The 27,367-nt window shown below is 49.6% G+C and overlaps 1 protein-coding gene across 1 annotated transcript in view; it reads left to right on the top strand.

Annotated features, from left to right (window-relative positions):
• LOC139392972 (lysine-specific demethylase RSBN1L-like) overlaps positions 1–27,367 on the top strand; it is a 90,780-nt gene that overhangs the window by 8,629 nt on the left and 54,784 nt on the right. The window contains exon 3 of the mRNA XM_071141279.1: positions 16,988–17,745. Coding sequence (XP_070997380.1) covers positions 16,988–17,745 — 758 coding nt within the window. The remainder of the gene's footprint in view (positions 1–16,987; positions 17,746–27,367) is intronic.

The following is a 27,367-nucleotide window of genomic DNA, read 5'->3' on the forward strand; positions in this document are numbered from 1 at the left end:
TGTCTAGGTGTTGACCATTCACCCTGGTCCCTGTTTAGTGTACCACTGTTGACCATTCACCCTGGTCCCTGTCTAGGTGTTGACCATTCACCCTGTCTAGTGTACTACTGTTGACCAGGGCTCAGTATAGAGAGTAGCTACATTCATTGTTTCCTCCTTACTGTTGTACAGGCAGGTTGCCTCCCCTAGAGCATCAGAACTGGAAACTGGTTAGGGACAGGAGTTTTACTTTACCTCGTCACCTGACCAGGATAACTCCAGACCCGAGTTAGCCGTATAACCAGGGCCCAGAGTGGCAGGGCTGTAACCAGGGCCCAGAGTGGCAGGGCTGTAACCAGGGCCCAGAGTGGCAGGGCTGTAACCAGGGCCCAGAGTGGCAGGGCTGTAACCAGGGCCCAGAGTGGCAGGGCTGTAACCAGGGCCCAGAGTGGCAGGGCTGTAACCAGGGCCCAGAGTGGCAGGGCTGTAACCAGGGCCCAGAGTGGCAGGGCTGTAACCAGGGCCCAGAGTGGCAGGGCTGTAACCAGGGCCCAGAGTGGCTGGGCTGTAACCAGGGCCCAGAGTGGCAGGGCTGTAACCAGGGCCCAGAGTGGCTGGGCTGTAACCAGGGCCCAGAGTGGCGTGGCTGGGCTGTAACCAGGGCCCAGAGTGGCGTGGCTGGGCTGTAACCAGGGCCCAGAGTGGCGTGGCTGGGCTGTAACCAGGGCCCAGAGTGGCGTGGCTGGGCTGTAACCAGGGCCCAGAGTGGCGTGGCTGGGCTGTAACCAGGGCCCAGAGTGGCAGGGCTGGGCTGTAACCAGGGCCCAGAGTGGCAGGACAGGGCTGTAAACAGGGCCCAGAGTGGCAGGACTAGGCTGTAACCAGGGCCCAGAGTGGCTGGACAGGGCTGTAACCAGGGCCCAGATTGGCAGGGCTAGGCTGTAACCAGGGCCCAGAGTGGCAGGACAGGGCTGTAACCAGGGCCCAGAGTGGCAGGACAGGGCTGTAACCAGGGCCCAGAGTGGCAGGGCAGGGCTGTAACCAGGGCCCAGAGTGGCAGGGCTAGGCTGTAACCAGGGCCCAGAGTGGCAGGGCTAGGCTGTAACCAGGGCCCAGAGTGGCAGGACAAGGCTAGAACCAGGGCCCAGAGTGGCAGTACAGGGCTAGGCTAGAACCAGGGCCCAGAGTGGCAGGGCTAGAACCAGGGCCCAGAGTGGCAGGGCAGGGCTGTAACCAGGGCCCAGAGTGGCAGGACAGGGCTGTAACTAGGACCCAGAGTGGCAGGACTAGGCTAGAACCAAGGCCCAGAGTGGCAGGACTAGGCTAGAACCAGGGCTCAGAGTGGCAGGACTAGGCTAGAACCAGGGCCCAGAGTGGCAGGACTAGGCTAGAACCAGGGCCCAGAGTGGCAGGACTAGGCTAGAACCAGGGCCCAGAGTGGCAGGACTAGGCTAGAACCAGGGCCCAGAGTGGCAGGACTAGGCTAGAACCAGGGCCCAGAGTGGCAGGACTAGGCTAGAACCAGGGCCCAGAGTGGCAGGACAGGGCTGTAACCAGGGCCCAGAGTGGCTGGGCTAGGCTGTAACCAGGACCCAGAGTTGCAGGACTAGGCTAGAACCAGGGCCCAGAGTGGCAGGACTAGGCTAGAACCAGGGCCCAGAGTGGCAGGACAGGGCTAGAACCAGGGCCCAGAGTGGCAGGACAGGGCTGTAACCAGGGTCCAAAATACTCAGCCTGTGACTAAAGCCTTTAACTGGAACAGCTGCTGAAGCGATGGTTCTGGCTCAGGCAGAGTTGGCTGATCCCTAATGGCACGCTATTCCCTTTATTGTGCTTCTGACCAGGGTAGTGCACTATATAGGGAATAGGGTGCTATTTGGGAGGGAGGGGCCCTGAGAGTAGGCTGTGTTCACTAGTTGGTTCAGTCACACAAACAGACTCCTGTTCTCCGATTCAGAGTTTAGCTGAGACAGATGGCTGTCTTATGATTCCCCCTCTATCTCTCTCTCCATCTCTCTCGGTCTCCCTCTCGCTCTCTCTCCATCTCTATCCCTCTCTCTCCATCTCTCTCGGTCTCCCTCTCGCTCCCTCTATCTCTCTCTCTCGGTCTCTCTCTCCATCTCTCTCTCTCTCTCTCGGTCTCTCTCTCTCTCTCTTCTCTTCCCCTCCCATGTGAATCAACGTATGTTTTGGACACATTTAGCCCACTGTGAGCCAGCCTAAGCTATTCATATCTGATGTTGTCCTATATATCTTTGACAAAGACTGGCCTAAGTGCTGCCAAATTATTCATAGTTGTGTAATAGCAATAATGATGTAATAATTGTGCTATATTATCAGTGGTAGCTGCATCTGTCTTTTAACTAGCAGCGTGCCCTCTCCTCAACCTGCTTTTAAATAGGCTGTAATGCCTGGTGTGGTGGGAATGAACTGCCAAGACCCTGCTGCCATTTTCCTGACCTTACACAATGCCCATGACATGATCCAGCGAGTCTGGCAGCGTGCCGGGCAGCGTGCCGGGCAGCCAGAGTTTTTTATTTATTTAGACTGTTAGAGTGGCTTCCCATGTCTGTAAAACGATCGCTCAATGTCCAGACAGCTAGTCAGTCAGGCAGCCAGTCAGTAGTCAGAGGGAAGCCTCCCAGCCACTCAGCCGGTGGTGGAGTCGAGAGGGAAGCCTCCCAGCGGGTGGTGGAGTCGAGAGGGAAGCCTCCCAGCGGGTGGTGGAGTCGAGAGGGAAGCCTCCCAGCGGGTGGTGGAGTCGAGAGGGAAGCCTCCCAGCCACTCAGCCAGTGGTGGAGTCGAGAGGGAAGCCTCCCAGCCACTCAGCCAGTGGTGGAGTCGAGAGGGAAGCCTCCCAGCGGGTGGTGGAGTCGAGAGGGAAGCCTCCCAGCGGGTGGTGGAGTCGAGAGGGAAGCCTCCCAGCGGGTGGTGGAGTCGAGAGGGAAGCCTCCCAGCGGGTGGTGGAGTCGAGAGGGAAGCCTCCCAGCGGGTGGTGGAGTCGAGAGGGAAGCCTCCCAGCGGGTGGTGGAGTCGAGAGGGAAGCCTCCCAGCGGGTGGTGGAGTCGAGAGGGAAGCCTCCCAGCGGGTGGTGGAGTCGAGAGGGAAGCCTCCCAGCCAGTCAGTCAGAGGGAAGCCTCCCAGCCAGTCAGAGGGTGTTGTGTTAATGTGACGTGAGGCTGACAGAGCAGAGGTCTGTATCAGTTTACTCTGCTGCTATTTATACCTGTCTGTCCTTCAGCCATACCAGTGTACCAATATGTACACACACCCAACATTGTATGTGTGTATGCACATTCAGAAGTCAACAGATGAATTTGTGGTGTGTGTGTTAGCAGAGGGCACTGTGTATTTGTGGTGTGTGTGTTAGCAGAGGGCACTGTGTATTTGTGGTGTGTGTGTTAGCAGAGGGCACTGTGTATTTGTGGTGTGTGTGTTAGCAGAGGGCACTGTGTATTTGTGGTGTGTGTGTTCGCAGAGGGCACTGTGTATTTGTGGTGTGTGTGTTAGCAGAGGGCACTGTGTATTTGTGGTGTGTGTGTTAGCAGAGGGCACTGTGAATTTGTGGTGTGTGTGTTAGCAGAGGGCATTGTGTATTTGTGGTGTGTGTGTTAGCAGAGGGCACTGTGTATTTGTGGTGTGTGTGTTAGCAGAGGGCACTGTGTATTTGTGGTGTGTGTGTTAGCAGAGGGCACTGTGTATTTGTGGTGTGTGTGTTAGCAGAGGGCACTGTGAATTTGTGGTGTGTGTGTTAGCAGAGGGCACTGTGTATTTGTGGTGTGTGTGTTAGCAGAGGGCACTGTGTATTTGTGGTGTGTGTGTTAGCAGAGGGCACTGTGTATTTGTGGTGTGTGTGTTAGCAGAGGGCACTGTGTATTTGTGGTGTGTGTGTTAGCAGAGGGCACTGTGTATTTGTGGTGTGTGTGTTAGCAGAGGGCACTGTGTATTTGTGGTGTGTGTGTTAGCAGAGGGCACTGTGAATTTGTGGTGTGTGTGTTAGCAGAGGGCACTGTGTATTTGTGGTGTGTGTGTTAGCAGAGGGCACTGTGTATTTGTGGTGTGTGTGTTAGCAGAGGGCACTGTGTATTTGTGGTGTGTGTGTTAGCAGAGGGCACTGTGTATTACTCCGGTTAACATGCTGAAAGAGGTAGCCAGTATATTGTTGGCTGTGCTCAATCATTTGCACCGTTGGACAGACCTGTGCACAGTCCTAACACTATGACTGGTGGTCTGCTTAGTACAGTGGCCCTGACCCCTCTTTCTGTGTGTGTCTGACTGCTCATAATGCTGTACCCCAGCCCCCTCTATCAATATGACCACTACACTGACTGTGTGTGTGTGTGTCTGACTGCTCTTAATGCTGTACCCCAGCCCCCTCTATCAATATGACCACTACACTGACTGTGTGTGTGTGTCTGACTGCTCTTAATGCTGTACCGTTGGACAGACCTGTGCACAGTCCTAACACTATGACTGGTGGTCTGCTTAGTACAGTGGCCCTGACCCCTCTTTCTGTGTGTGTCTGACTGCTCATAATGCTGTACCCCAGCCCCCTCTATCAATATGACCACTACACTGACTGTGTGTGTTTGTGTCTGACTGCTCTTAATGCTGTACCCCAGCCCCCTCTATCAATATGACCACTACACTGACTGTGTATCGGGCAGAGCCTCTCAGCACAACTCCAGTCTGCTGTAAAGGTCATGGCTCTACACCCCAGCTGAGGACTAACAGTGAGGAGCCTGACTATCCAGCAAGGCAACACAGACTCAGATTTCCCTATTTTGCCCCTTGTGTACACACACACACACACACACACACACACACATGTAGAAAATAGTTGGGCGAGTCGCTGAAGTGTTTTTTTCAGGCCACCTTCAGTATGTTCAAAAGTTTAAAAAAATATAAGGTATGTAGAAAATATAATGGATATATATATATATTTTGAAATAAGATCATATTTGTGAACTAACAATCACCAAAATAAAAGCTAGACAGTCAGGGAGAATCTCCAATTTTAAAAATGGTGATTTCAGGAGTGTGTTAGTCAAGGCATGGTGCCCTCCGTGGTGTTGTGATGTTTGAGTCACTCAGACAGCAGAATCCACGGCAGAATGTGTAGGATAGTGAGTATTAATTTTCATAGTGTGGTGACTACTACTACTACTGCACTGCAGTGTCACTGAGCCTGGTCTCTGTGTGAGAGGCTGAGCTGGGAGTCTCAGGCCTGTGTCTGTCTCTCTGACTGGGGACAGGAAACGGAGCAGGCTGCCCTTCCTGTGTGGTGCTGATCAGTCCTAGCAGGAGGGAGACCTAGGAGTGAGCCTCTGCTAATACCACCTAGCAGTCTTCAGTACAGTCACTATATATTATGTAGTGTGTTTATATATGTTATGTAGTGTGTTTATAAATGTTATGTAGTGTGTTTATATATGTTATGTAGTGTGTTTTTATATGTAGTGTGGTTATATATGTTATGTAGTGTGTTTATATATGTTATGTAGTGTGTTTATATATGTTATGTAGTGTCTTTTAAGATGGAAATGTGAGTATTCCAGGTCCACCCGGCGCTGTCTCCTCCAGGACTCACTCCGCCCGGCGCTGTCTCCTCCAGGACTCACTCCGCCCGGCGCTGTCTCCTCCAGGACTCACTCCGCCCGGCGCTGTCTCCTCCAGGACTCACTCCGCCCGGCGCTGTCTCCTCCAGGACTCACTCCGCCCGGCGCTGTCTCCTCCAGGACTCACTCCGCCCGGCGCTGTCTCCTCCAGGACTCACTCCGCCCGGCGCTGTCTCCTCCAGGACTCACTCCGCCCGGCGCTGTCTCCTCCAGGACTCACTCCGCCCGGCGCTGTTTCCTCCAGGACTCACTCCGCCCGGCGCTGTTTCCTCCAGGACTCACTCCGCCCGGCGCTGTCTCCTCCAGGACTCACTCCGCCCGGCGCTGTCTCCTCCAGGACTCACTCCGCCCGGCGCTGTTTCCTCCAGGACTCACTCCGCCCGGCGCTGTCTCCTCCAGGACTCACTCTGCCCGGCGCTGTCTCCTCCAGGACTCACTCTGCCCGGCGCTGTCTCCTCCAGGACTCACTCTGCCCGGCGCTGTCTCCTCCAGGACTCACTCTGCCCGGCGCTGTCTCCTCCAGGACTCACTCCGCCCGGCGCTGTCTCCTCCAGGACTCACTCCGCCCGGCGCTGTCTCCTCCAGGACTCACTCCGCCCGGCGCTGTCTCCTCCAGGACTCACTCCGCCCGGCGCTGTCTCCTCCAGGACTCACTCCGCCCGGCGCTGTCTCCTCCAGGACTCACTCCGCCCGGCACTGTCTCATCCGCCTGGTATAGAGTTCCTGGATGACAGGGAGCTCGGCCTCAGTGATGTACTGGGCTGTAGAGCACTGCCCTCTGTAGAGCACTGTCCTCTGTAGAGCCTTGTGTTTGGATTGCCAAGCTGTTGCCACACCAGGCGGTGATCCAGCCAGCCAAGATGCTCTCTGTGGTGCAGCTGTAGAACTTGTTGAGGACCTGTGCCAAATCTTTTCAGCCTCTGTTGTCGTGCCTCCTTCACGACTGGGTTGGTGTGTGAGGACCATGATAATTCCTTAGTGATGTGGACACAGAAGAAATTGAAGTTCTCGACCCACTCCACTCCCGTCGATGAGAATGGGGGCGTGCTCGTCTCGACCCACTCCACTCCCGTCGAGGAGAATGGGGGAGTGCTCGTCTCGACCCACTCCACTCCCTTCGATGAGAATGGGGGCGTGCTCGTCTCGACCCACTCCCGTCGATGAGAATGGGGGCGTGCTCGTCTCGACCCACTCCACTCCCGTCGATGAGAATGGGGGCGTGCTCGTCTCGACCCACTCCACTCCCGTCGATGAGAATGGGGGCGTGCTCGTCTCGACCCACTCCACTCCCTTCGATGAGAATGGGGGCGTGCTCGTCTCGACCCACTCCCGTCGATGAGAATGGGGGCGTGCTCGTCTCGACCCACTCCACTCCCGTCGATGAGAATGGGGGCGTGCTCGTCTCGACCCACTCCCGTCGATGAGAATAGGGGCGTGCTCGTCTCGACCCACTCCACTCCCGTCGATGAGAATGGGGGCGTGCTCATCTCGACCCACTCCACTCCCTTCGATGAGAATGGGGGCGTGCTCGTCTCGACCCACTCCACTCCCGTCGATGAGAATGGGGGCGTGCTCGTCTCGACCCACTCCACTCCCTTCGATGAGAATGGGGGCGTCCTCCCTATAGGCTGTCTCATCGGTGTTCTGGCCTTCCACCGTCGTGTCGTCAGCAAACTTAATGGTGTTGGAGTCGTGGGTGAACAGGGAGTACAGGAGGGGTCTCAGTACACACCACTGAGAGCCCCGTGTGTTGAGGATCAGCGTATTACTCAACTTAATGGTGTTGGAGTCGTGGGTGAACAGGGAGTACAGGAGGGGTCTCAGTACGCACCACTGAGAGCCCTGTGTGTTTAGGATCAGCGTATTACTCAACTTAATGGTGTTGGAGTCGTGGGTGAACAGGGAGTACAGGAGGGGTCTCAGTACGCACCACTGAGAGCCCCGTGTGTTGAGGATCACTGCTGTGTCATGGTGTTGGAGTCGTGGGTGAACAGGGAGTACAGGAGGGGTCTCAGTACGCACCACTGAGAGCCCCGTGTGTTGAGGATCAGCGTATTACTCAACAGGCGGTGCTCTGTGTCATGGCGGAGAAAGAGAAGTAGGATTAAAAGGAAAAAACAACAATTGGAAATCAATAGGAAAAACATGGCTGCTTTAGTGTAATGGTCACACTGAGCTTTGAGGATGTTTGTCATCAACTGTGTGTCTGTGTTTTAAGGGCCTATATTACCCAGAGACCACTAGACAGGCAGACGGTGTCAGTCTGGTAATCATCCAGAGATGTTTGCGTTCAGCAGTCAAGCCCAGGCTGTGACAACACAGCTAATTGACTTCCTCTTCTTCACCCCCACTACTCATTTTACATTTTACTGTTGATTTTGGAACACACACACTGTCAGTTCCATTCATGTGGCTTTAGGGTGTTGATCAATTTCTGCCATTTTGGAACGATTTCAGTGGCATTGTTTGGTGCTCTGTCAAATGCTGCTTCAGCTGTGCAGGGGGGAACTGATGCTGTGCAGGGGGAAGCTGATGCTGTGCAGGGGGAAGCTGATGCTGTGCAGATGCTGTGGAGGGGTAAACTGATGCTGTGCAGGGGGAAACTGATGCTGTGCAGATGCTGTGCAGGGGGAAACTGATGCTGTGCAGGGGGAAACTGATGCTGTGCAGGGGGAAACTGATGCTGTGTAGATGCTGTGCAGGGGGAAACTGTGTTCTCAATGTCATGCACCTCTCCTCAGGAATTAATTATGTTTGAACAAAACTGTACTCCTTGAGCAAATATTTAGCACTTGCTTGCTTTGTGTGCATACAAAATGAATCTATCATATTCCTACACTTCCTGCAGGCTTTTCCAGTTGACTATCAGTCTCTCTCTCTGTGTTTATAACTGGTGTTTTGGGTGCAGGCAGATTGGCCTAGATAACTAGACGATGCACTGTGACACTGGAGGTTTGTTTGTATGCACAGCAAGCTCAGTCTCTGTAATACGTAGTCTGAGCGTCAGCTTGTCCTAGATTAGGTCATCAGCGGCCTGTTAGTGAGGAGCTAGCAGCCTCCAGACTGTAGAGATACTGAGCCGTGGTGTAGTACTGGGAGCTGCTGGGGGGAAACCCAGAGCATTCTAGCTACTGCTGAGCTCTCCCAGTCTACTATGAGTCACATTAAACCCTCTCTCTCTCCCATTCTGTTTCTGTTTGTCTCTGTCTTACACTATTTGTACTGTTTGTTTCATAACATGTAGTGGATTATTCACTTTAGGGGCTGGTTGTATGTCCTCTCCAGCTGTGAGGCACATGCTCTCTGTGTGTGGACTGGCAGGGTGTTTCCTGTCATTGAAATCCTTGGGCGGGCCGTCTGAAGTCCCACAATCTGTTTTTGAGATGGAAAAACGCTTTTCAGTGTGAATTTAAAACTGAAACCCGTCACAAAGTATGAATAAATTATAATGCACCCTTAATGTTTTTATTATATAATCTTTGAGAACAAATATCGCCCAAATAAAAGCTAGACGGTCAGGGAGAATAGAAAATTCAAATAACTATGAATTTAGCAGTATTGATTTTCTGTTTGAGCAAAACAAACAAAGCATTTGCCATGGAGAAATGTATAGAATTGCAGGAAATTGTCTTAAAGATGCTTTAAAAAACCATAACCAAATCTACATCATCAAGATAAGGCCCTTTCAAATTCAGCAGCTCCGCCCGTTGCCACGCCCACCACCTAAGCGCCGTTTTGGTAAACTCTGACTGTCTGTTTAGACACATCTGACCTCTGTCTCACACACGGATCATGGTTTGAATAACTGTCTGGCCTGCTGTCCTACTGGTAAAATGGTAGAGTGGAGAGAGGGGTGGGGGTGGAGGAGCTAGAGCTCTCTGGATTAACAGCATCACAGTATAATACACTGCCTCACTCACTCTGTTTTTCTCCTGCTCCCCCTCTCCTTCTCTACCCCGCATACTTGCTCGCTCTCTCTGTGTCTTTCTCTGTGTCGCTCTCGCTCACTCTCTCGGTGTCTCTCGCTCTCTCTCTGTGTCTCTCTCGCTCGCTCTCTCTCTGTGTCTCTCTCGTTCGCTCTCTCTGTCTCTCTCTGTCTCTCTCTGTCTCTCTCTGTCTCTCTCTGTCTCTCTCTGTCTCTCTCTGTGTGTCCTGTCATATGGTGGTGAACGTGCTCCAGAAGCGTGTGTGTTGGTGCTATAGTGAAGCAGCAGCTCCTCTGAACCAGACCATGTCACTGTAGCAGGCTCCCCTGTTCTGACAGCCATGTGCTCCTAGCTACACCATCCTGCCATATATGCACACGCATCACGCGTGAGCAACACGCGTACCAGAATAACCACAGGCTCGGACTAGTCGCTACCATGTATACAAATCTACTGGTAACTGACAAAATAAAGGAAACACTTGAGTAAATGAGGGATGGAAAGTATATTGAAAGCATGTGCTTCCATACAGGCATGGAATAAACATGGTGCTTAGGGTCATGTTTAAAAGTGCTGTCCAGGCCCAGTCGTCTGTTATTTTGACTACCGTGGATAGAAGAAGAGTTCTCTGGGACTCTGAAAGAGTGGTGATTTGTTGGGGCTCGTTCGGCAGGAGCTTCAGTGACGAACGCAGCTCAACTTGCTGACTTTTCACCATATTCCCCTGCCGTCTGTCCCCATATTCCCCTGCCGTGTGTCCCCATATTCCCCTGCCGTCTGTCACCATATTCCCCTGCCGTCTGTCACCATATTCCCCTGCCGTCTGTCACCATATTCCCCTGCCGTCTGTCACCATATTCCCCTGCCGTCTGTCCCCATATTCCCCTGCCGTCTGTCCCCATATTCCCCTGCCGTCTGTCCCCATATTCCCCTGCCGTCTGTCACCATATTCCCCTGCCGCCTGTCACCATATTCCCCTGCCGTCTGTCACCAGATCTGACGTTTCACCATATTCCCCTGCCGTCTGTCACCATATTCCCCTGCCGTCTGTCACCATATTCCCCTGCCGTCTGTCACCATATTCCCCTGCCGCCTGTCACCATATTCCCCTGCCGTCTGTCACCAGATCCGACGTTTCACCATATTCCCCTGCCGTCTGTCACCATATTCCCCTGCCGTCTGTCACCATATTCCCCTGCCGTCTGTCACCAGATCTGACGTTTCACCATATTCCCCTGCCGTCTGTCCCCATATTCCCCTGCCGTCTGTCCCCATATTCCCCTGCCGTCTGTCACCATATTCCCCTGCCGTCTGTCACCATATTCCCCTGCCGTCTGTCCCCATATTCCCCTGCCGTCTGTCCCCATATTCCCCTGCCGTCTGTCCCCATATTCCCCTGCCGTCTGTCCCCATATTCCCCTGCCGTCTGTCACCATATTCCCCTGCCGTCTGTCACCATATTCCCCTGCCGTCTGTCCCCATATTCCCCTGCCGTCTGTCCCCATATTCCCCTGCCGTCTGTCCCCATATTCCAGCCCCTTGTTCCAGCCCCTTGTAGAATCTATGCCAAGGCACATTGAAGCTGTTCTGGCGGCTCGTGGTGGCCCAGTGCCCTTTGACATACAATGTTGGTGTTTCCTTTATTTTGGCAGTTACCTGTATACCTACATATCATGCTGTTGTTGTACTATTATTATACCACAGAGGAGTGGGAGACAGTGGGCTTTGAAATGTGTCTGTGAATGTTTGGGCGTGGCAGGGTGTCTGTGACGGATCAGACAACCAACCGCAGGCCTTTAGCTGTGCTGTCTACTTTAAAGGGCAGTCGAGCTGGATCTTATGGCTGGGTGGTTTTGTTGATGTGTGTATTGGAGAAGTCAGTCCACACACAACCAGCATAACATACAAATATATATGACTCAATATTGAGGTTCTGAATAGGGCTGAATTGCCAGTGACCTCACTATACTATATCAACACGATACTGAGGCATCGATATACTCAAATCATGTTATTGGTCACATACACATGGTTAGCAGATGTTAATGGTCACATACACATGGTTAGCAGATGTTATTGGTCACATACACATGGTTAGCAGATGTTATTGGTCACATACACATGGTTAGCAGATGTTAATGGTCACATACACATGGTTAGCAGATGTTAATGGTCACATACACATGGTTAGCAGATGTTAATGCGAGTGTAGTGAAATGATTGTGCTTCTGGTTCCGACTGTGCACTATTATCTAACAGTTCTCCAGCTACCTAATACACACATGTAAAAGGGTGAATGACAATATGTATATATAAATATATGGATGAGCGATGGCTGAGCGGCACAGGCAAGGTGCAATGGATGGTATAAAATACAGTGTATATACATATGATATGAGTATTGTAAGATGTGTAAACATTAAGGTGGCATTATTTAAAGTGTATGCATTGGGACTTTCACAATTCTATATATGTATTTTTAAAAAAACTAACATTTTATTTCACCTTTTTAATTTAACCAGGAAAGCTAGTTGAGAACAAGTTCTCATTTACAACTGCGACCTGGCCAAGATATATTGTGATTTAATGTTAAACATATTGCTCACAATATGTCTGCTGTGGAGAGACGAGAAAATGAGTCATCAGTCATGGAAATGGTGCTGAAAACATGTTGACTCACTATTTAAAAAGGAGAATGAGCTCTACGATGAAAAATACCGGTTTTTCTTATTTTTTTACAAATCGATACTTGGAGTCAAAGCATCTATATAATGTTGTCTATATCGCAATATGTAACTATCAATAAAAACCTTTATTTAAAAATAAAACAATTTAAATATATTTTTTACCATCACAAGTTCTGCTGTGTGGACTTTGACAGCCGGTAACATTTTCACTCTAATCCTCAGTGTTTTAATATTTTGTTCCATGTTTTTTGTTCTTTTTTCCAGTCATAACCTTGATGTAATTTCTGAAAAGCAGCCACTAATTATTTACATTTTAAATATTAACAGATATTTTATTATATTTAACTTGGCAAATCAGTTAAGAACACATTTTTATTTAAAATGAGGCCTCCACCGTCCGAACCCGGACCACGCTGGGCCAACTGTGTGCCGCCCGATGGGACTCCGATGGGACTCCGATGGGACTCCGATGGGACTCCCAATCAAATCAAACCTAATAAAAATAACATAATTAAAGAGCAGCAGTAAAATAACAATAGCGAGGCTGTATACAGGGGTTACCGGTACAGAGTCAATCTGCAGGGGAACTGGTTAGTCGAGGTAATATGTACATGTAGGTAGAGTTATTAAAGTGTCTATGCATAGATAATAACAGAGAGTAGCAGCAGTGTAGAAGGGGGGGGGGGGGGGGGGGCAATACAAATAGTCTGGGTAGCCATTTGATTAGATGTTCAGGAGTCTTCAGGCTTGGGGGTAGAAGCTGGTTAGTCTTGTACAGAGACTAAAGAGAGCAGAGCATGGAGATCACGTATCAGGCTGTTATTTTGGCTGCTCTTAAAGAGCTGCTTCCCACAGGTAGCAGCAGGCAGGTAACAACGGGTCATTTGGCAGGTGATCTGAAAATTTTTGGCATCTCATCAGAACCAGAGAACTGTCTAACGGCCCCGCCTGCAGTGGCTCTGCCTCTGTGCCATTTGGGACACAGGACAATTCAATCTGGCCATGGTCAAAAGTAGTGCACTAAACAGGGACTATGGTGCCATTTGGGATGTATACTGCTACTGCTCTTCCCTGTTCCACCCCCTGGACTGCCGCGGCTGCTTCCCAGTTCCACCCCCTGGACTGCCGCGGCTGCTTCCCTGTTCCACCCCCTGGACTGCTGCGGCTGCTTCCCTGTTCCACCCCCTGGACTGCCGCGGCTGCTTCCCTGTTCCACCCCCTGGACTGCCGCGGCTGCTTCCCTGTTCCACCCCCTGGACTGCCGCGGCTGCTTCCCAGTTCCACCCCCTGGACTGCTGCGGCTGCTTCCCAGTTCCACCCCCTGGACTGCTGCGGCTGCTTCCCTGTTCCACCCCCTGGACTGCTGCGGCTGCTTCCCTGTTCCACCCCCTGGACTGCCGCGGCTGCTTCCCTGTTCCACCCCCTGGACTGCTGCGGCTGCTTCCCAGTTCCACCCCCTGGACTGCTGCGGCTGCTTCCCAGTTCCACCCCCTGGACTGCCGCGGCTGCTTCCCTGTTCCACCCCCTGGACTGCTGCGGCTGCTTCCCAGTTCCACCCCCTGGACTGCCGCGGCTGCTTCCCTGTTCCACCCCCTGGACTGCTGCGGCTGCTTCCCAGTTCCACCCCCTGGACTGCCGCGGCTGCTTCCCTGTTCCACCCCCTGGACTGCTGCGGCTGCTCCCCAGTTCCACCCCCTGGACTGCTGCGGCTGCTCCCCAGTTCCACCCCCTGGACTGAATCCAGTTTATTACAGTTTTCTAACAGCGGTGTCCAAGCTCTCTGGTTACTGTAATTCAATCGTAATAATTACTACGTTGTCCTCTGTGTCTAATTATAAGCCCAGTTGTTTTGCTCCTTTTGGGTGGTAATATAAGCATGCCACGTGTCAGTAGTCAGAGGAGTTGGCTGAAGCAGTGAGGCCTATAGTTGGGACCATGGTAATAATACAAGGCTAATGAAGGTCTTCATGTATTGATGGAAGTAGTTGTTCCTCAACCAGAGCTGCCTCTCTTCCTCCTCTCTTCCTCCTCTCCTCTGCTCATTGATTCTCTAGATTCCAGACATGCTCTGGGTAGTAGTGCATCTCTCTCTCTCTAGATTCCAGACATGCTCTGGGTAGTAGTGCATCTCTCTCTCTCTAGATTCCAGACATGCTCTGGGTAGTAGTGCATCTCTCTCTAGCTTCCAGACATGCTCTGGGTAGTAGTGCATCTCTCTCTAGATTCCAGACATGCTCTGGGTAGTAGAGCATCTCTCTCTCTAGATTCCAGACATGCTCTGGGTAGTAGTGCATCTCTCTCTAGATTCCAGACATGCTCTGGGTAGTAGAGAATCTCTCTCTAGATTCCAGACATGCTCTGGGTAGTAGAGCATCTCTCTCTCTAGATTCCAGGCATGCTCTGGGTAGTAGTGCATCTCTCTCTCTCTCTCTAGATTCCAGGCATGCTCTGGGTAGTAGTGCATCTCTCTCTCTCTCTCTAGATTCCAGACATGCTCTGGGTAGTAGTGCATCTCTCTCTCTCTAGATTCCAGACATGCTCTCGGTAGTAGTGCATCTCTCTCTCTCTCTAGATTTCAGACATGCTCTGGGTAGTAGTGCATCTCTCTCTAGCTTCCAGACATGCTCTGGGTAGTAGTGCATCTCTCTCTAGATTCCAGACATGTTCTGGGTAGTAGAGAATCTCTCTCTCTAGATTCCAGACATGCTCTAGGTAGTAGAGCATCTCTCTCTCTAGATTCCAGGCATGCTCTGGGTAGTAGTGCATCTCTCTTTCTCTAGATTCCAGGCATGCTCTGGGTAGTAGTGCATCTCTCTCTCTCTAGATTCCAGGCATGCTCTGGGTAGTAGTGCATCTCTCTCTCTCTAGATTCCAGGCATGCTCTGGGTAGTAGTGTGTATCTCTCTCTCTCTCTCTCTAGATTCCAGACATGCTCTGGGTAGTAGTGCATCTCTCTTTCTCTAGATTCCAGGCATGCTCTGGGTAGTAGTGCATCTCTCTCTCTCTAGATTCCAGGCATGCTCTGGGTAGTAGTGCATCTCTCTCTCTCTAGATTCCAGACATGCTCTGGGTAGTAGTGTATCTCTCTCTCTCTCTAGATTCCAGACATGCTCTGGGTAGTAGTGTGTATCTCTCTCTCTCTCTAGATTCCAGACATGCTCTGGGTAGTAGTGCATCTCTCTCTCTAGGTTCCAGACATGCTCTGGGTAGTAGAGCATCTCTCTCTCTAGATTCCAGGCATGCTCTGGGTAGTAGTGCATCTCTCTTTCTCTAGATTCCAGGCATGCTCTGGGTAGTAGTGCATCTCTCTCTCTCTAGATTCCAGGCATGCTCTGGGTAGTAGTGCATCTCTCTCTCTCTAGATTCCAGACATGCTCTGGGTAGTAGAGCATCTCTCTCTCTAGATTCCAGACATGCTCTGGGTAGTAGAGCATCTCTCTCTAGATTCCAGACATGCTCTGGGTAGTAGTGCATCTCTCTCTCTCTAGATTCCAGACATGCTCTGGGTAGTAGTGCATCTCTCTCTCTCTCTAGATTCCAGACATGCTCTGGGTAGTAGTGCATCTCTCTCTCTCTAGATTCCAGACATGCTCTGGGTAGTAGTGTATCTCTCTCTCTCTCTAGATTCCAGACATGCTCTGGGTAGTAGTGTATCTCTCTCTCTCTCTAGATTCCAGACATGCTCTGGGTAGTAGTGTATCTCTCTCTCTCTAGATTCCAGACATGCTCTGGGTAGTAGTGAATCTGCATGCAGGTGTTCTTCACAGCTCTTTTATTAACACTATTTTTCCCCGTCTCTCCTCCCCTCTCTCTCCCCTCCCTGCTCCCCCCTCTCTCCTCCCCTCTCTCTCTCTCTGCCCCCCCTCTCTCTCTCCCCTCCCTGCTCCCCCCTCTCTCCTCCCCCCTCTCTCCTCCCCTCTCTCTCTCTCTCTGCCCCCCCTCTCTCTCCCCTCCCTGCTCCCCCCTCTCTCCTCCCCCCCCTCTCCCCCCTCCCTGCTCCCCCCTCTCTCCTCCCCTCTCTCCCCTCCCTGCTCCCCCCTCTCTCCTCCCCTCTCTCTCTCCCCTCCCTGCTCCCCCCTCTCTCCTCCCCTCTCTCTGCCCCCCCCCCTCTCTCCCCTCCCTGCTCCCCCCTCTCTCCTCCCCTCTTTCTCTCTCTGCCCCCCCCCCCTCTCCCCTCCCTGCTCCCCCCTCTCTCCTCCCCTCCTCTCTCTCTGCCCTCCCCTCTCTCTCTCTCTCTGCCCCCCCCTCTCTCTCTATCTGCTCCCCCCTCTCTCTCTCTATCTGCTCCCCCCTCTCTCTCTCTATCTGGTCCCCCCTCTCTCCTCCCCGCCTCTCTCTCTGCCCCCCCCTCTCTCCTCCCCTCCTCTCTCTCTGCCCCCCCTCTCTCTCTCTCTGCCCCCCCCCCCTCTCCCCTCCCTGCTCCCCCCTCTCTCCTCCCCTCCTCTCTCTCTGCCCCCCCCCTCTCCCCTCCCTGCTCCCCCTCTCTCCTCCCCTCCTCTCTCTCTGCCCCCCCCCTCTCTCTCTCCCCTCCTCTCTATCTGCCCCCCTCTCTCTCTCTCTGCCCCCCCTCTCTCTCTCTCTGCCCCCCCCCTCTCCCCTCCCTGCTCCCCCCTCTCTCCTCCCCTCCTCTCTTTCTGCCCTCCCCTCTCTCTCTCTCCTCCCCCTCTCTCTCTCTCTGCCCCCCCCTCTATCTCCCCTCCCTGCTCCCCCCTCTCTCCTCCCCTCCTCCCTCCCTGCCCCCCCCCCTCTCTCTCTCTCCCCTCCTCTCTCTCTCTAGACAAGCAGAAACCCCAGATAAACTCAGAGGAGCTCCAGATTAAAAAGGTGAAGAAGAAGAAGAAGAAGAAACACAAAGAGAGTGAGAGGGAGAAGTGGAAACGTCCCAAGATGTACAGCAGGTCCAGCCAGACCGTGTGTGCTGGTCTCCTCTCTGAGCTCCATGCAGGCCTGGTCTCCAAACAACAGCCCCACCACCACCACGGCCACACAGAGTTCAAACCCCCGCTCCCCGTCCACCACCACCACACCTCCACCACCTCATCCATCAAACAGGAGAACTGCTACAGCCCCTCTCCAACTCTGTCCCTCTCCAAGCCCCTATGGAGCAGCAGCAATAGCAGTAGCAGTAGCATTAGTAGTTGGGACCCAGCTTCCCCCATGACATCCCCCCTCCAGATCCCCCAGCCACGGTGCCCCCAGCCTGGCTTTGAGAACCTGGAGTTCGCCCGCTTCATCCACGTAGAGGAACAACCCAACGGTGGAGCCCTGGTGGCACACGCCTACTGCAGCGAGCTCTCGGCCCTGTCTCCAGCGGAGATGCAGCAGTTCGCCCAGGAGTTTGTTACCCTAGCCTTCAGCGAGGACACGTCATCCCAGGCAGCTCACTATGTCATGGGCATCATCCACGGGGCGGCCTCCTACCTGCCAGACTTCCTGGACTACTTCTCCTGGAAGTTCCCCTCGTCGCCGGTCAAGATGGAGATCCTGGGGAAGAAGGATATAGAGACCACCACCATGCTCAACTTCCACAATCAGGTGAGGAGGCTGTTTGGTTGGTTTGTTTTAGTGCTGGCTGTATTTGTTACAGTACTTGATGCTAAATCTGACCTATATTGTAATTGAACCATACCACCCTGCATCCCACTGCTGGCTTGCCACTGAAGATAAGCAGGGTCGGTCCTGGTCGGTCTGTGGATGGGAGACCAGATGCTGGAAGTGGTGTTGGAAGGCTAGTAGGAGGAACACTTTCCTCTGGGCTGAAAAATAATAATATCCCAATTCTCCAGGGCAGTGATTGGGGACAGTCACAGGGTGCTGTCTTTTTGATGGGATGTTAAATGGGTGTCACGACTCTCTGTGGTCACTAAAGATCCCATGACACTTATCATAAGAGTAGGGGTATTAACCGTGGTGTCCTGGCTAAATTCCCAATCTGGCCCACATACCATCACGGTCACCTAGTCATCTTCAGTTTCCAATTGGCTCATTCTTCACCCCTGTAACTATTCCCTGGGTCGTTGATGTAAATGAGAAAATAAAACCTGGATGAAAGTGTCTTCATCACTAATCACACTCTTCTTTGTTGAAGAAAAACAGTACAAGGTTGAGTTCTATCTAGAGAGATTTAGCTGAATGAATACAAGCCGTTGTGTACAGGACCAGTCAAAAGTTTGGACACCTACTCATTCGTTGTAGAATAATAGTGAAGACATCAAAACTATGAAATAACACATATGGAATCATGTAGTAACCAAAACAGTGTTAAACAAATCAAAATATATTTGAGATCCTTCGAAGTAGCCACCCTTTTGATGACAGCTTTGCACACTCTTGGCAAGAAAGCCCTTGAATGAGTAGGTGTGTCCAAACGTTTGACTGGTACTGTATATCTGGAGTAGACTATCATCATAACACGGCCTTGGTTTTACAGAACTATAGACTAAAGAAATAATAGGGCTCGTGTGAAATGAAATCCACTTCTGAATATTTTCGGGATATCTCTTAATGCTGAGCGGGCTGTAAGCTAAAGCCTCTAGTCCTGTTTGAAGGGGTTTGTTCTGTTTGAATGATTTTGAAATGCTGCGTTACACACAGCCCCTTCCAAAGCCCAGGCTATGCTGCTATCAGGGATATCCTCTCCCTCTGTGAGGCTGCCACTGGCAACCATCAGATCATTTTTCACCCTGCTTCTACTAAATCCAATATGGAGCCCTTGAATAGAGGCTTTCGAGGGCTTTGTCCCAATTGGCTCCCTATTTATTGCACTATTTTTGACCAGAGCTTTAATATAGGGAATAGGGTGCCATTTGGGATGCTGCCAAGGTAAAAATGAGTTGTAATCAAATGCTAGTCTTTTCCCAGGCCTCTGTCTCTCTCTCAGAATGTTCTTTAACATGGAATAAAGAGCTGATTCTAGAACTTGGAAATATCGCTACGTTCTCTTGACATTTAGAACCCTGTGTTGTGATACACTAATTGTAATTTAATCTAAAGCTGGGCAGTGGAGGGTGAACACTGGGTCTGGTTGTATATTGAGATCATCCTCCCTTCAGCTTGGTTCAGGAGCAGAGCTTGGCTGGTATTTTGGAAGTTATGACAACCGTCCCCCAGCCACCCTAGTATCCATGAGTTGGTTAGGACAACTGTCACTCAGCCACCCTAGTATCCATGAGTTGGTTAGGACAACTGTCCCCCCCCCCCCCCCAGCCACCCTAGTATCCATGAGTTGGTTAGGACAACTGTCACTCAGCCACCCTAGTATCCATGAGTTGGTTAGGACAACCGTCCCCCAGCCACCCTAGTATCCATGAGTTGGTTAGGACAACTGTCACTCAGCCACCCTAGTATCCATGAGTTGGTTAGGTCCCCCAGCCACCCTAGTATCCATGAGTTGGTTAGGACAACTGTCCCCCAGCCACCCTAGTATCCATGAGTTGGTTAGGACAACTCCCCCAGCCACCCTAGTATCCATGAGTTGGTTAGGACAACCGTCCCCCAGCCACCCTAGTATCCATGAGTTGGTTAGGACAACTGTCACTCAGCCACCCTAGTATCCATGAGTTGGTTAGGACAACTCCCCCAGCCACCCTAGTATCCATGAGTTGGTTAGGACAACCGTCAGCCACCCTAGTATCCATGAGTTGGTTAGGACAACTGTCACTCAGCCACCCTAGTATCCATGAGTTGGTTAGGACAACTCCCCCAGCCACCCTAGTATCCATGAGTTGGTTAGGACAACTGTCCCCCAGCCACCCTAGTATCCATGAGTTGGTTAGGACAACTGTCACTCAGCCACCCTAGTATCCATGAGTTGGTTAGGACAACTGTCCCCCAGCCACCCTAGTATCCATGAGTTGGTTAGGACAACTGTCCCCCAGCCACCCTAGTATCCATGAGTTGGTTAGGACAACTGTCACTCAGCCACCCTAGTACATGAGTTGTAGGACAACCCCAGCCACCCTAGTATCCATGAGTTGGTTAGGACAACTGTCCCCCAGCCACCCTAGTGTCCATGAGTTGGTTAGGACAACTCCCCCAGCCACCCTAGTATCCATGAGTTGGTTAGGACAACTGTGTCATGACGTGTCATGTCATGTCGTGTCATGTCGTAGCGTACAGCACGCATAAAGCAACTATTTCTGTCTTACAATCTCTCTCCACCAGGTGTAGCACTTCTATCATCCTTTAAAAACAAGAAATTGACAGTGACGGGGGTAAGGGGGATACCTGGTCATTTTTTTCGTCATCATTCTCAAAGCCGCTGTTAACTTCTGAAGATCACTTTAGCCCCGCCCTAAAAACCTGCTGTTAACTTCTAAGATCACTTTAGCCCCGCCCTAAAAACCCGATTCAAATTCGACACAAACCTTCAAATAGGTATGTAATGACACATTATATAAACTCTTTACAGTGTTTTATTTACATTTTAGAGGCGATAAGGTGATACGTTGGACAGTCGAGTGGGGAAAAAAGCAGTTTTCCCACACATCTCCTCTCCTTCTCACGCATTAGTTTCGCTTCCCCACCCGCCATTTTGAAAAAGACCCGACGGGGCTCATTGCCTGCTTGAATTATGCAGAAACGGGCAGCGTTTAGGTCATGTAATTTATTCTGTTGGAAAGGGGAGAAATTGTGCTTTACAATGGTATTGACATTACAGTTGATCTGGAAGTATTGCGTTTTTGGGGCGCTAAAATAAGGGCAATTGTACGGACCAAGGCGATGCACGAGTTTACGTTAGCTACTTAGCTAAACAATGGAAGGTGCACAATCCATGGCTACAGAGCCTGCTGGTTAGCTAGCTAGCTACTCTGTAAGTTAGCTTGAAATGTTAGAAAGTAATTGAAACAAGTTCAGAGAAAAAAAGTAACTAAAAGGAAATGTCTTGTTTTTTCCTGTCTTGGATGTAGAAGTTCTATTTTGCGATCTTCCAAAAATCAATGTGATCTCTTTGAGACTTTCAGTCAGTGAATCGGGGCATCTCCATGGTAACCAAGACTCTTTCTGCCATACATGCCTTCAAACTGCCATAAACCCCTTAAATGATGCCCTTAACTAATGAAATGTTTGAGGGGCTATATGCAACACCCTTAAATTCCTGTAGGCAAGGGGAAGTTATTCCTTAGCCTCTCGCGACGAGCAATCCCGTATCCGGGAGCGCAATCATAGCCTCAAACGCATTAGCATAACGCAGCGGACATAGAAACTTTTCCTATTCATGAAAATCGCAAATGAAATAAAATAAATATATTCAAACACAAGCTTAGCCTTTTGTTAACAACACTGTCATCTCAGATTTTCAAAATATGCATTACAGCCAACGCTAGACAAGCATTTGTGTAAGTTTATCATGGCATAATGCTATGCTAGCTCTGCTGGCAGCAGGCAACATTTTCACAAAAATAAGAAAAGCAACCAAATTAAATCATTTACCTTTGAAGAACTTCAGATGCTTTCACTCAGGAGACTCCCAGTTAGATAGGAAATGTTCCTTTTTTACAAAAATATTATTTTTGTAGGCGAAATAGCTCCCGTTTCTTCATCATGCATGGCTGAGAAATCGACCGGAAAATGCTACAACTATAACGCCAAACTTTTTTCAAAATTTGCTCCATAATATCGACAAACACGGCAAACGTTGTTTAGGATCCATCCTCAAGGTGTTTTTAACATATACAGTGCCTTGCGAAAGTATTCGGCCCCCTTGAACTTTGCGACCTTTTGCCACATTTCAGGCTTCAAACATAAAGATATAAAACTCTCTACAGAAGTTCAGTGAGGATCTCTGAATGATCCAATGTTGACCTAAATGACTAAATTACTATAAATACAATCCACCTGTGTGTAATCAAGTCTCCGTATAAATGCACCTGCACTGTGATAGTCTCAGAGGTCCGTTAAAAGCGCAGAGAGCATCATGAAGAACAAGGAACACACCAGGCAGGTCCGAGATAATGTTGTGAAGAAGTTTAAAGCCGGATTTGGATACAAAAATATTTCCCAAGCTTTAAACATCCCAAGGAGCACTGTGCAAGCGATAATATTGAAATGGAAGGAGTATCAGACCACTGCAAATCTACCAAGACCTGGCCGTCCCTCTAAACTTTCAGCTCATACAAGGAGAAGACTGATCAGAGATGCAGCCAAGAGGCCCATGATCACTCTGGATGAACTGCAGAGATCTACAGCTGAGGTGGGAGACTCTGTCCATAGGACAACAATCAGTCGTATATTGCACAAATCTGGCCTTTATGGAAGAGTGGCAAGAAGAAAGCCACTTCTTAAAGATATCCATTAAAAGTGTCGTTTAAAGTTTGCCACAAGCCACCTGGGAGACACACCAAACATGTGGAAGAAGGTGCTCTGGTCAGATGAAACCAAAATTGAACTTTTTGGCAACAATGCAAAACGTTATGTTTGGCGTAAAAGCAACACAGCTCATCACCCTGAACACACCATACCCACTGTCAACCATGGGGGTGGCGGCATCATGGTTTGGGCCTGCTTTTCTTCAGCAGGGACAGGGAAGATGGTTAAAATTGATGGGAAGATGGATGGAGCCAAATACAGGACCATTCTGGAAGAAAACCTGATGGAGTCTGCAAAAGACTTGAGACTGGGACGGAGATTTGTCTTCCAACAAGACAATGATCCAAAACATAAAGCAAAATCTACAATGGAATGGTTCAAAAATAAACATATCCAGGTGTTAGAATGGCCAAGTCAAAGTCCAGACCTGAATCCAATCGAGAATCTGTGGAAACAACTAAAAACTGCTGTTCACAAACGCTCTCCATCCAACCTCACTGAGCTCGAGCTGTTTTGCAAGGAGGAATGGGAAAAAATGTCAGTCTCTCGATGTGCAAAACTGATAGAGACATACCCCAAGCGACTTACAGCTGTAATCGCAGCAAAAGGTGGCGCTACAAAGTATTAACTTAAGGGGGCTGAATAATTTTGCACGCCCAATTTTTCCGTTTTTGATTTGTTAAAAAAGTTTGAAATATCCAATAAATGTCGTTCCACTTCATGATTGTGTCCCACTTGTTGTTGATTCTTCACAAAAAAATACAGTTTTATATCTTTATGTTTGAAGCCTGAAATGTGGCAAAAGGTCGCAAAGTTCAAGGGGGCCGAATACTTTCGGAAGGCACTGTATATTCGATAATATATCCGTCGAGGCAATTGGTTTCTCATAAGAAGCGGTTGGAAAAATGGCTACCTCAGTATTTTACGCAAGGTTTCCTGCGGGAGACACCATGTGACCACATGCTATATATGTTCCCTTACAGCCATTCTTCAATGGAAATGCCTAAAAAGATGTCACAATGCTGTAGACACCTTGGGGAATACGTGGAAAACGTAAGCTCATTCGTAGCTCATTCACAGCCATATAAGGAGTCATTGGCATGAGGCGGTTCCAAAAAATGCGGCACTTCCTGGTTGGATTTTTATCTGGGTTTCGCCTGTAACATCAGTTCTGTGGCACTCACAGACAATATCTTTGCAGTTTTGGAAACGTCAGAGTGTTTTCTTTCCAAAGCTGTCAATTAATTATATGCATAGTCGAGCATCTTTTCGTGACAAAATATCTTGTTTAAAACGGGAATGTTTTTCATCCAAATTTTATAATAGCGCCACCTAGTCGCAAGAAGTTAAGGTAAACCCTTAAGGGAAACACGTAAGCTGTTTTATACAACCGGGCCCTGTCAAATTTAACCCCGCAGTCTAGATTACAGACGTGCTATGCTAACTAACTACCTGCCTGCTGTCTCACACTCTCGATTCGCCAGCAGTCAGTCAGTCTCTCACTCAGACAGTCAGTCTCTCACTCCGTCACATCGTCATCAATAGAAACATGACCTCAGTAAAACAGCCTCACCAGCAATATTCCTCTCGTCCTTCAAACTGATGCTGCGTGCGCTGGATTATTCATTGTGTTTGTGTCGGGCCATGTAATTGTCCCTGCCTTACTCACACACTAATGATGCGAACCATCTCAGAGAAGGAAGAGATGTGATGAGGGCATTAGTAACCCACGCATGGCCATGTCAGAGCGTGTATGTGTATTTACGTGTGAGTGTGTTGGTCTGTAAGCTTGTGTGTGCGTGCGTGCATCCCCACAGGGAACTGCGTGTCTGAAGTGCAGGGCTGCAGGCAGGCCAACTGAATCATTATCTATACACCATTATACACTGGGTGGTTCGAGCCCTGAATGTTGATTGGCTGAAAGCCATAGGATATCAGACGGTATACCACAAGTATAACAAAACAGAACGAGTGAGGGGGAGCAGGAGGAAGGGTGGAGGATGTCTTCTCTGTGAGGAACAGCTGTTTGCTTCCATTTCCACACGCAGGAGTGCACTAAAGTGTCTCCACAAAGAGATTATCTCGTAGCCAGGGCTGAGACACACACACACACACACACAGCCCTGATAACGGAGGGAACGGAACGAGGGAGGAGGTCAAAAGGAGGGAGGGAACAAAACGAGAGGCCAATGGCAGCATTGCTCTTTTTAAAGTCAAATCAAAGAAAAGCGACCAATCAAGACCCTACATTTCTGATGTATGATATTCCACACTGTCGGGTGTAGCAGTTATACTATGCATACATCTGCAGGATAATGTATGTACTGTGGGTGGTACTGGTAGCTCCCCACCCACACCAGAAACCTCCGTAGGTTCAGGTTCTGTCAGATCATTCCTGAAGGAAGGAAAGGAGACGAGGAAAGGAGGCCATTCTAGAATATGAATGAAGGCCCCAATGAAGACCCTACATTTCTGATGTATACTGTTTCACACATTGGTAGGCCCGCACAATACACACAGTACTGTGTGTGGTGGCTACCCAGGAGACAACCTGGGTAATGACTATAGGAACAGAATGAATAACTGTTTGTTAGTCCCGTCGTCTTGCTGAAGTGCAGCCGGATGAGAAGACGGAGAGGAAGACCGTTTAGTCTCTTGAGAATATACACCCGTAGGTCATGAGGTAAATCACTATGTGATTGGTCAGGCTCTGTTTTTTTTGTTCTTTAACCCTTGTTTTACCAGGTAAGTTGACTGAGAACACATTAATTTACAGCAACGACCTGGGGAATAGTTACAGGGGAGAGGAGGGGGGCTGAATGAGCCAATTGTAAGCTGGGGATGATTAGGTGGTCATGATGGTATGAAGACCAGATTGGAAATTTAGTCAGGTCACTGGGGTTACCACCCCTACTCTTACACTAAGTGCCATGGGATCTTTAGTGACCACAGAGAGTCAGGACACCTGTTTAACGTCCCATCTGAAAGACGGCACCCTGTGATTGTCTACACAAGACAATGTCCCCAATCACTGCCCTGGAGCATTGGGATATTTTTTTTTAGACCAGAGGAAAGGGTGCCTCCTACTGGCCCTCCAACACCACTTCCGGCAACATCTGGTCTCCCATCCAGGGTCTGACCAGAACCAACCCTTAGTAAACTTCTGGAAAAAATTGTGGTTGACCAGATACAATGTGATTTCACAGTAAACAAATTGACAACAGAATTTCAGCATGCCTATAAGGAAGGAGACCCAACAAGCACAGCACTTACACAAATGACTGATGATTAGCTGAGAGAAATTGATGATAAAATGATTGTGTGGGCTGTCTTGTTAGATTTCAGTGCAGCTTTGGACATTATTGATCATAGTCTGCTGCTGGAAAAACATGTGTGTTATGGCTTTACACCCCCTGATATAATGTGGATAAAGAGTTAGCTGTCTAACAGAACACAGAGGATGTTCTTTAATGGAAGCCTTTCAAATATAATCCAGTTAGAATCAGAAATTCCCCAGGGTCGCTGTCTAGGCCCAATGCTTTTTTAAACATTTTTACTAACAACATGCCACTGGCTTTGAGTAAAGCCAGAGCTTCTATGTATGGAGATGACTCAACACTATACACGTCAGCTACTACAGTGACTGAGATGACTGCAACACTCAACAAAGAGCTGCAGTTAGTTTCAGAGTGGCTTGCAAGGAATACGGTAGCTCTAAATATTTCTAAAACTAAAAGCATTGTATTTGGAACAAAAACACTCAATAAACCCTAAACCTCAACTAAATCTTGTAATAAATCATGTGAAAATTGAGCAAGTTGTCGTACCTTGACTACTGTTCAGTCGTGTGGTCAGGTGCCACAAATAAGGACTTAGGAAAATTGACTCAGAACAGGGCAGCATTGCACTCAGAACAGGGCAGCACGGCTGGCCCTTGGATGTACACAGAGAGCTAATATTAATAATATGCATGTCAATCTCTCCTTGCTCAAAGTGGAGGAGAGATTGACTTCCTCACTACTTTTATTTATGAGAGGTATTGACATGTTGAATGCACCAAGCTGTCTGTCTAAACTACTGGCACACAGCTCAGACACCCATACATACCCCACAAGACAAGCCACAAGAGGTCTCTTCACAGTCCCCAAGTCCAGAACAGACTATGGGAGGCACACAGTACTACATAGAGCCATGACTACATGGAACTCTATTCCACAGTACCACATAGAGCCATGACTACATGGAACTCTATTCCACAGTACCACATAGAGCCATGACTACATGGAACTCTATTCCACAGTACCACATAGAGCCATGACTACATGGAACTCTATTCCACAGTACCACATAGAGCCATGACTACATGGAACTCTATTCCACAGTACTACATAGAGCCATGACTACATGGAACTCTATTCCACAGTACTACATAGAGCCATGACTACATGGAACTCTATTCCACAGTACTACATAGAGCCATGACTACATGGAACTCTATTCCACAGTACCACATAGAGCCATGACTACATGGAACTCTATTCCACAGTACCACATAGAGCCATGACTACATGGAACTCTATTCCACAGTACTACATAGAGCCATGACTACATGGAACTCTATTCCACAGTACCAACATAGAGCCATGACTACATGGAACTCTATTCCACAGTACTACATAGAGCCATGACTACATGGAACTCTATTCCACAGTACTACATAGAGCCATGACTACATGGAACTCTATTCCACAGTACCACATAGAGCCATGACTACATGGAACTCTATTCCACAGTACCACATAGAGCCATGACTACATGGAACTCTATTCCACAGTACTACATAGAGCCA

Source organism: Oncorhynchus clarkii, chromosome 33 (assembly GCF_045791955.1).
Source record: "Oncorhynchus clarkii lewisi isolate Uvic-CL-2024 chromosome 33, UVic_Ocla_1.0, whole genome shotgun sequence".
In the NCBI taxonomy this organism is placed as follows: domain Eukaryota; kingdom Metazoa; phylum Chordata; class Actinopteri; order Salmoniformes; family Salmonidae; genus Oncorhynchus; species Oncorhynchus clarkii.